Raw genomic sequence first — 10,022 nt, 5'->3', positions numbered from 1 at the left:
TGCCCCAACCAGCAGTGTCCCTGAGTCAGACCAGGTTGGGGCGGGCTGGAGTGTGGGCAGACAGGGTAGGAAGGTGAGCTGCAGATGGCGCTGCACGCATCCTAACACCGAGTCGACGCCACGGGGGAGAAAGCCTTTGTTTTGTGCACAACTATGACTCTGACTTTTCAGCTGTCTTTGGACAGCTGCGTCTCAACTGAAAACTGAGAAAAGGCTGACCCTGCTGCTGTCTACCTGCTCAAGTTTCAGATGCTGGACAAACGCACGTGAAAGAATTTGTGAGTCCACCCACCTGTGCCAGCTGGTGGGTGACGTCCATGCTTATTCAGCAGAATTCCTTGTCTTCTGTCTCCTGGGAGCTGGTAGCAAGAGCTGAAGGAGAGCGGCCATGGGGCCTCCCCCGTCAGAAGACGGCTGTCCCCAGGATGATGTCCCACTCCCCACGCTGAGCAGTATTTCTTTCGCTTCAGGGATGTCTTACGCCCAAATCATTCTGTCTCCCCCACTGACCCTGGGCCCCCCCAAAGGTCAGAAGCATCCGAGCACTACTGCTCATGGGTGGGCCTCAGGCCCTCGCTTACATCAATACTGAGGCCCTCCAAGGTGAAGGGGAGTCAAGAGTTACAAGTCTTGATTTCAAAGAGAAACAACTTGTAGACAGAATCACTATGGGGAAGGTTTGGCCTTGCTCTAATTCGACCTGCTGACCTGCCGGCTAGAGCCAAATAGATTCGATCTCCCCACTCCTTCCCCATTTCGAGGTCCCTGGAAAGTCAGACCACCAGTGAGCTAATCAATGGAAAACAAGTTTAATGCAACAGGTTCCAACCATCTGCAGCCAGTCGGCTTCATCACGGCAGCCTGAGGCCCAGGAGCCCAGAGGCCAGTGTCAGGAAAGTCACCAGCCCCGCACCGCTGCCCCTGCTGCCCTGCCCGCGGCTGCCGTCCTCCCCGCCCCCCTCTTTGTATCTATCTTCTATGTTTTCTTTGATGATTGGTTTCTGGTTGTTGCACAGGTTCTGCTTACAGCACGCCATGAACAGGAAGGGCATGGGCTTTACGAGCACGAACGACTTGGCCATCTGCGGAGGCGGACTGGTTATCCCACAATACTTTACGCACTGCTTGGAGACATAGAAGAACCGTGGAAATATTCCTAATGGGAAATGAGGACAGAGAGACAGAAAGGAGTCACGTGAATTGAAAACGACACCAACACCATTTCTGTCTGAAATCTGCCCAACACTGACCCTTCCGGTGCCGCCTCTCAGAAGCCCCGCTCAAAGAGGGCACCTGATGGGGAGTCAGGAGCCATCACCGCAGAGGAAGAGGATCAGGGCTATGTGTTCAGATTTGCTTCTGGGAGTCGGTGCGGCATCGGATGCCCCAGCCTCGGCCTGTCCGCGCGCACCGGGAACCTGGGCCTTGCGGTCTCCCTTTGGGAACGTACAGGCTCCTTCGGCCTCAACTTCTCAAACGCAGGGTCGCTCAGGCCTTTGTGACCACGGACAGACACACGAGAGCAAGGGGCTCCCGGTCGTCCGAGCCACTGCCCGGAGCTTGGAGCTGGGCCTCTTGAGGAGCCGCTGCCCAGGGCCTGGGTGTGAGTGCTGTGCCAGAGAGCCTGCTGCAAGGGCACAGGTCAGCGCTGGGGGACACGGCCAGTCTTCCGACTGCACCTCATCTCATATTTCACTGTGCAGTCACCTTTCCACGCTAAGTTATCAGGGCCACGTGAGGCTGCAGTGGGGCTTACACCTCGACCGACTCAGTACCCCGCACACTTCCGGGAACATGGAAGCCTCCAGAAGCGGCTGACGAACGGAAAGTGAATTCTCCAGCCCTGACGAAGCCACTGCTGGGTCATGCTGGGGCCTTCAGACTCACCCTCGGGAGAGAGCTCTTCATGAGGCCAGAAGTCCTCGGGCGAATTTCAGATGACACAGCAGTGGTCTCCAGACGTTTTAAAGCATGCACACTCCTTTCAGAACATATTTTAAGCCCACGCCCCTAATTATGTACATCTCTTGTAAAAGCTACTCTTGGTGGGACATTTGAAGTCCTTAAAGCTTAATTTTTCACTTAGAAGTGAATGAAAAGAACTCTCCGTTACCCTCTTCCTACACCTCAGTATTTCACCCTGACCAGCGGTCAATGCGCGTTGCCCTACATCGGCCCTGCTGTGACTTACATAAGCTGAGTCTCCTGCATGGCCCACCTGCCCTCCTGGCTTCACAGGACTTTGCTCTTCAAATTTAACAAAAGGGTCGCTTTCATATTAGTTATTCTCTATTGAGGAAAACTAGACAGACCCTAAACCCTGAAAGTATTCTACTGACCTGCCTGTGGAACCCCAGTACTAACTGAGATACTTACTCACGGCAACAGAAGTACAATACGGAGTGTCCGCTTTACAGTCTGTTGGTCTTTCACAATCGAAACTGTTCTCCTCCTCGCAAACGTGACACCTCAGTACGTCTGAAATGAGGTATAAAAAGAAAACGGAACGTGGCAGCTCTCAGGTCCTGTCAGACCAACACCCGCCATCCTCTCCTTCCTCCAAATGAGAACAGCCTGGGGTCCCTCTGTCTTTCCAGCTCCCCACAGCCCGCCCCATCCCCGGAGCTCATTCTCTCCTCTCTGGGCTTCCCTCATCCACGCACAGGGTGTGTCTCACACGTCCACACCAAGACCCACCGCACGAACACCGACACGCACAGACACTCGCCCCAGAGACATGCAAGCTCCCACATTCATATGGCAGCACCCAAGGCTCGCCTCCCCCCACCCCGCCCAGGCTCAGGGGCGCGCCCCATCCACACACAGCTCTGGCATCTCACCTCTGACTTCTCTAGAAAAAGAAACCCCACAGCTTTGGAGTCTGCTCCCACACACCCTTTCCACCCCCCTTCCTGGCCCGCCCCACCTCCTTCAGCACCGGGCTCCCCCGTCCCCTCCCGAGACCCGGAGTCCCTCCTGACCCCGGAGCGGCGGCCCACGGTCAGCTCTGCGTCACGCTCCTGCAGCTCTCTGTTCTCAAAGGCAGCCCCAGAAGGCCCAGTGACGGCTGGGCCCCCAGCCTGACCTCCCCCAGGAAGGCAGGGCCACGGCAGGGAGAGCTGGGCGCTGGGGGATGAAAGCAGCCATCCCGCCCTGCTCCTGGGGGGCTCCGCATCAAGAGGCTCCCCCACTCGGCGTCCAGGCCAGCTGACCACCCTCCTCACGCTCTTTTGCCCACCGAGTCCTCTGTGCGACAACTGTCCAAACCCACCTGGGGCCAGGGCGGCGTCCAAACGTGGACGGCCACCCCCGAGTCCGCACAGGCGTTCCAGCCCACCTCCTCCCCCCAGCCCAGGAGGCCGAGGGCCTGGAACTTACTTTGCCTTCCAGACACGGTGACATTGGTCTCCACCCACGGCAGGCTCATGACCAGCAGCAAAGCAAGGAGGCCCCTCATTTCCCGCGATGTCTGGCCCTGGACGTGAGGAGCGAGCAGGGCCACTTGGTCAGCCCTGTGGCTCCAGGGTTAGATTGGCCCCCGTGTGTCCACCACCATTCGGAGCCCTTCCCCACTGGACACTGGGGCAGCCGCTCTCCTCCTCAGCCATGGGCCTGGGGCTAGGTGTGGCCTCTCGGTGCCGGGCGGCCTGTCACCGCCACTAAGTCCCCTCTGTCCCCAGGGGCGTCACCACTCCCTGGAGCTCCGCATTCACTCACCCATGTGCCCCAGCAAACCCGCTCGGCAGGTGTGCCTGCCGCTGCTCCCTGAAGGCTGCACCAGGTTTCGCCCACCACTGATCTGAACTCCTGTTCTCTCAAGAGCCCGCATGGGGCACCCTCCCACCCAGCACCACCGGCCTCCCTCCTCCATCTCCATCTCCCTCTCCATCTGTGGCCAGGTCATCACCAGTGCATCCTGACCCCAGGGCACAGGAAGGCTTGGGTACCCCTGCAGCGCCCAGCCCAGCCCAGGCTGGCCTTGCCACCCCTGATGCTGAGGCCGGCTCTCCTCTCACCAAGCCTGCAGGCCTCACGCCCCCCCGTGCACTCCCGCCCGCTCCCTTCCGGGCTCCCCTCTCCTGCTCCTTCTGGAATGTTCCCCAAGTTCCACACCCGCCTTCGCCCTGCTATCTGGCGGGTGGCAGGTAGAGGAGGAGAGACACTGGCCACGCGTCTGGGGGCGCCAGGGCCCTCCCGCGGGGGGAGCGGACACCCACCGCCCCTCCCACCCCGCAGGGCCCTGCCCCCTGTGGGCGGGCCGCGCACGCACAACCGGCGCCTGGCGCTCGGGGAGAGGCTGCTTCGGGTGCCCCTGGCGCTCGCACCCTGTCGCTTCCCGGGCCGCACGGGATCGCGTTCTGGTTTCTCCCACGTCGTGGCCCCGGAGGAGCGTGGCGCTGCGGGAAGAACGTGGCTGTTCCCCTCCTGCGTCCTTCCCGCGCCCTCTCCTGCAGACGTGCCTGTGTTAGCGCTGGCAGCACCTTCGCAGGAATTCTCCTGTTTTTTTACAAGGCGGAGCATCCACGGCCTGGATGCAGGATAGTGTATTTACAGAGCCTCCTTCCATGAGCCTTTGTGTTGTTTACAGCATGTCATACTAGAAATAGAGCTGCAATTGTCCGTAATGTTATTTCTTACGAGTGCAGGTACACCGGAAGGACGGTTTCCCAGAAATTCGACTGACAGTCTCAGGTTCAATGTAGTTGCAATCTAGATGCACTTGCCCAACAGCTACATCAGTTTTCTCCTCCCGTCTTTGAGAAGTGTGAGTGCCGGTTCCCACAGTATCGTAAGAAAGAATGCATGCTTATCCATCCTTTGGGTTTTCACCAATCCAGTAGGTAAAAATAGTATCCCGTAGCATGAATTTGCATTTCTTTAATTATGAGTGACGTTGAGCAAGCTTTTGCATTCAGGTAGGTACGTGTATTCCTTTTTCTGTGCTCTCTATTCGAGTCTGTTGTCTAAATGCACTGTGACAGCAGTCCATTGTCTGCCATAAAAGGTCAAAAAAACTTTTTTCCTATCTGAAACAGGTCTTGGTATTTTTGCCAAGCAGAAGTGCTTGCTTTTCATGGTCAAAGATAAACAAAGCCAGACACTAGTTAAAGTGGTAAGGATGGATTTTGATCAGGAACATTCTATTTCAGTGGGGAAAAGAGTCTGCGTGAAGGGAACTCCACTTGGGTTTGCACAGGGGTGACTGGGCATTTCAAAGGGAGAGTGAGGGAGTAGGGAGGTGGCGAGAGGGGCTCAGTGGAGTCAGGGAGGTGAAAATTACAAAAGCAGGAAGGCACGGTTGGTCCCTGTGAAACCCACTTGGGTTTGCTAACTGGCACTTGTCTAAGTTAAGCTCCCGCCCTCCCACGGAGGCTGGGAGAAGGGGCCCATTTTCAGGTGGCCGCTGGAACACAGTTCTTCAGGCAGGTACTTTGAGGCGGGGGTGGGGGGATTTGGGTCATCCTAGGGATGCGGCCTTCAGCTGTTAGAAGCGACCTTAGTGTTTGCTCTAGTCTTTACAGGCCAAGCTTGAGGCCTAGTTGATAAAAGGCCCAGAGGAGCCTGGCTGGAGTTTGGTCAGGAGAGGAGCTTTATCACCATCTTTTATTTTATGGTTCTGGATTTTGAATGGTAGTTAGAAAAAAGCTACAGTAACCAAGACAGTGTGAGGCTGCAGCTGCAGAAAGCTTAGACATACAATCAACAGAATGGACTAAAGAGTCAAGAAACAGACCTACCCATGTGTGATTAATTGATTTTAGACAAAAGTGCCAAGCAAGATAATGCAATGAAGAAAGGGCCACCTCTGTGACAAATGGTGCTGGGACCTTTGAGCAACCAAATGCAAAAGATATGCCCCCAAATGAAAAAAACTTGTAAAAAAGAAAAGCAAAAACATAAACGTGGCTTTCCCCTTACCTCACATCATATACAAAAATCCATTGGAAATGGATCACAGGTATAACTATAAGCTACAAAACTTATCTAACTACAAAGCTAGAAGACTTCTAGAAGGAAACAGAAACAATTTTTTCAATCTTGGGTTAGTCAAAGAATGTTTAGATAAGACACACAAAGCATGAATCATGCAAGGCAAAACTGCTACAGTTTGTAGGGGAAAGAATGCTAATGCCTGTAGTTCCTTTTGAAATGAACCAGAAGATAAGATGAATTAAAGCCTGGTTGGAGAGATGGATGGATACATGGAAAAACTAGTCAAATGTTAAGGGTGGACTTTAGGTGGTGGGTATCCTTGTATTTGCTGTAAATTCTTTCAACGTTACTGTTTCAAATAATTTATATAAAGTGCCAGGGATTAAAAATGTGCTCTACAGAGAATTCCCTGGTGGTCCAGTGGTTAGGACTCCATGCATTCACTGCCATGGGCCCGGTTCGACCCCTGGTCAGGGAACTAAGATCTCGTGAGATGAGTGGCGTGGCCAAAAAAAAAGTTTTTAATTAAAAAAAAATGGGCTCTACGTGATTTAGCCCAGATTCAATCCATTATGAGAATCGTGACACAGAGCAGAAAATATCTCAACAAGAGGCTGAATTCACCTCCTCAGTTAAAGACTGAAGGTCCAGAATTTGATTGCATAACGCTGAGTGTAGGAATCTAAGGCTTTTGCAGCGTATAGGTTAAACGGGCTGGGGGTGGTATTTAGAATGTTTTAGGATTGCTAGTCACAGTCTTACAAGCTACAGTGACTTCTGTGGGGATAGAAAAAGGAATAAGAACATCATTAAATGAATGAGAATTAAAACAGGTGGCCCTTTGCACTGCTTCAGTTGTCCCTGATATGGCAAAGACTGCGCAAGAAGAAAAACAGCTGATGGGAGAATTGGTGTATCGAGGACAACTTAGCTAAGGCCTTCTTCTCCCAATTCAGGCAAAAGGTGTATTCTTTGGAAATGAAACTCATCATACATCTATAGTTTTGCCACAGAGGAGTTTGAATTTGCCAGCATATGTGAAAATCCAGTGTGGTGGGTCTCAGACCGATAACCATCATGAATCAGCGAGTAGCTACATTGATAATACCGTGTGGATGACGTCCCTCAAAGAAATGTGTGATAGGTAACCTTATTCAGTGCCGACTGGAAAGAAATCACCTGAAGAGATCTCTGGAAAAAAGATCCTGGGGATTACTCTGGACCCTGGATTATTTTGAGCCCACCCCCCCAATTTTAGCTCCAGAGGTTACAAAAGGTTGTAGAAGGCAAAGTTCAGCAGCAGCCTGTAACCTCATTTTTCCTCTCTGTTGGGGCCACTAGTTTGGGAAGGAAAATGATGACCTGATCAAATCTCTGTGCTGGTCCTCCACTGAGGGTGTCGGCTAACAGAAAGATAACAGAGTGTCATATCTGTGAATTGCTTTTAGCAGGAAATACCTGATCCTCCTAGGGGCTTAATTTAAATAAACCTGGAATCTACAAGGCACGGGTATATGAGTCCGGGAGCCTTGGGACTCAGGGGAGGGGATGTTAGGTGGGGTCCGGGTAGGACAGGGATTTCAGTGGTGAAGATGCCGTGTGGGTTCAGTGGGCCATCCGTACCCAGAAAGGTGATAATATATGCCATATGTCATCATATTTTATATGGCACAGGGGGTGGTGAAAGGGACACCCACAGGAAGGGCTGCTAGGTGGGTAGAGAGGCCATGGGACCCCAGGGGAGGGATGCCGTGTGGTCAGAACGGATGGGTGGTGGTAATGGGATCTGCGACCCCTGCTCCAGGAGGGCAGGGCCAAACCCCAGGATCTGCAGACACTGACCTGAGACCCAGTCCAAGCCTGCAGCACTGCCCTCACCACCCTGCATCCTGCCCAGAACTTTCGGCACCTTCCCGCCCCACCATCCGTCACCCCCCCGCCCCCCCATCCATCCCCCTCCCCCCATCTCCTACCCAGACCTTCTGGAATCTGCCCCATCCCTGTGTCCTGCCCGGACCTTCTGGAACCTTCCCCTCCCCCCCTCCCAGCCCACATTCTCCCCAGACTTTCTGGAACCTTTCCCTCCCCCCTCCCAGCCCACGTTCTGCCCAGACTTTCTGGAACCTTCCCCTCCCCCCTCCCAGCCCGCGTTCTGCCCAGACTTTCTGGAACCTTCCCTTCCCAGCCCGTGTCCTGCCCGGATCTTCTGGAACCTTCCCCTCCCCCCTCCCAGCCCGCGTTCTGCCCAGACTTTCTGGAACCTTCCCCTCCCAGCCCGTGTCCCGCCCGGACCTTCTGGAACCTTCCCCTCCCCCCTCCCAGCCCGCATTCTGCCCAGACCTTATGGAACCTTCAGGGACACGACCTCAAGACAGGCTCCCACAGGCCGTAGAGAGCGCAGCCGCCGCAGGCGAGTGAGGAGAGGCCGGTCAGGCTCAGAGCCCAGACCCCACCCAGGAAGGACTGAAGGGCGTTTCCCGTCAGGCTTCGCGCGGCCTCTAAGAAGGTTCGGCCTGGCCTCGGGGCGGAAGTGCGTCCCCAGAGGCGGTTTCCTCAGAGCGCCTGGCCGCGGGTCGGTGACCGAAGGTCTCGGAGGACACGGAAAGGGGAGATGGTTCCAGAAGGTCTGGGCAGGACGGCGGCAGCGTGGAGGTCTCCAGAGGGACCACACCAAATGCTGGGGAGGATACAAAGAAACCAGATCGTTCACACATTGCTGGAGACCCAGAAAAATGGTGCAGCCAACGTGCAGGGCAGGGTGGCAGTTGCTTTAAACGCTAAACAAGCAACTACCATAAGATCCCCAACTTTACCTCTCTGTTTTCCCCAAATTGAAACGTGTCCATAGAAAACATACGCATGGCTGTATATGACAGCTTTATTTGTAATATCCCACGACCAGAAACAGCCCAGATGTCCTGCAGTGGGTAAACAAACCATGTAACTTTCTCACCTGGGAAATTACTCAGCAGTAAAGAGAGGAAAATGTGATAGATGCACTGACTTAAATGAATATCCAGGGACTTAAGCTCAGTGAAAAAAGACGATCTCCCAAGGTTACATACCACACTGTTTCTTTTATATGCCATTATACAGGTGACAAACTTTTATAAATGGACATGAAATTAGTACTGCAGGGGACACTGTTTCCAGATATGGGTGGAAAAGAGGTTCGTGTGTCCATATAAGGGATAACTGCAGTGATCAAACCAATCTTTTTCCTCACTAGTGTGAATGGCACTACCCTATTAGTCTTAATACTGTACTATATTTTGCAAGATATTAACAAGTAACTGAGTAAAGGACTCGCAGGATCTTTCTATATTTCCTGCAAGTGCATTTGAATACACAATTATCTCAAACGTTTAATGGAAATGAAATGTTTAAACAAACATATCATTAATTACATTATTTACATGGCTACAATTAGGAACTCAAGACTTCTGGGGTAAACAAAAAATAACATATGCTCTTTATTAGAGACATGCTTTAAAACAAGGACATGAAAAGATTGAAAATGAAATATAGAAAATGGTCTACAATTTGATTGCCCCCCAAAGGACCCTCTTATACACACACACAGGCTGAGTAAATATTAAGACAAGAGCGTTACTTATGTGAAGAGCCACATTGTGTAGAGGCGAAGGGACAAAATATCAGAAAGACATTACAATCATATGTACCCCCTAACATGGGGTCAAAATACGTACAGAAGATACCTTGGTGGAATTTAGGTCCTGCAGACAACTCCATTATCCTAAATTTAGTTCTCATCAACACTTCCCTCTCCATAGCTTCTAGATGCTGGAGCAAGGAGAAGAAAACTTATCACAGCAACAGACCCGGATCAATCAATAATCTTTTCCTGGAAGGAGCAGACAGCAAATGTTTTCAGCTTTGTAGGCCTTCTAGTCTCTGTCGCTACTACAAAACACTGTCTTTGGCGGTGTGGAGGCAGGCATACAGGATAAGTAAACATATGATCGTCCCTGTGTTCCAACAAAGCTTTATTTACAGACACGGTTGGTGGATGGGGTTTGTCCCACACGCTCCTGTTTGCCAACCGCTGCTATAGAAGGTCTGAGCAG

At 52.6% G+C, this 10,022-nt stretch overlaps 1 protein-coding gene across 3 annotated transcripts; it reads right to left on the bottom strand.

Annotated features, from left to right (window-relative positions):
• Window positions 1-795: 795 nt before the first annotated feature.
• LY6K (lymphocyte antigen 6 family member K) lies at window positions 796-9,720 on the bottom strand. Of its 3 annotated transcripts, XM_082363029.1 has the most exons (5): window positions 8,275-9,720; window positions 4,114-4,993; window positions 3,379-3,475; window positions 2,377-2,478; window positions 796-1,156 (listed from the first exon to the last, which is right to left on the bottom strand). In XM_082363029.1, the coding sequence occupies exons 2-5, from the start codon at window positions 4,519-4,521 to the stop codon at window positions 852-854; spliced, it is 912 nt and encodes a 303-aa protein (XP_082219155.1). In that variant the 5' UTR covers window positions 4,522-4,993; window positions 8,275-9,720; the 3' UTR covers window positions 796-851. The 3 variants fall into 3 exon arrangements, with proteins under 3 accessions (XP_082219155.1, XP_082219156.1, XP_082219154.1); XM_082363030.1 differs by lacking the exon at window positions 4,114-4,993; XM_082363028.1 differs by lacking the exon at window positions 8,275-9,720 and having other exon boundaries at window positions 4,114-7,837.
• Between the last annotated feature and the right edge of the window lie 302 nt (window positions 9,721-10,022).

The sequence above is a fragment of the Balaenoptera borealis genome, assembly GCF_965194805.1.
Source record: "Balaenoptera borealis genome assembly, chromosome: 17".
Classification (NCBI taxonomy): Eukaryota; Metazoa; Chordata; class Mammalia; order Artiodactyla; family Balaenopteridae; genus Balaenoptera; species Balaenoptera borealis.
The sequence above is the reverse complement of the archived record's forward strand: the minus strand, read 5'-3'. Positions and strand labels throughout refer to the sequence as shown.

Excerpts from the sequence above, each read along its gene's own strand:
- LY6K (XM_082363029.1), bottom strand. The coding sequence starts at position 4,521 with ATGCTCCGCCTTGTAAAAAAACAGGAGAATTCCTGCGAAGGTGCTGCC. Across the intron at positions 3,476-4,113 it reads AGATAGCAGGGCGAAGGCGG|GGCCAGACATCGCGGGAAAT; the intron begins GTGTGGAACTTG and ends CCTCACGTCCAG. Across the intron at positions 2,479-3,378 it reads CACCGTGTCTGGAAGGCAAA|ACGTACTGAGGTGTCACGTT; the intron begins GTAAGTTCCAGG and ends ACCTCATTTCAG.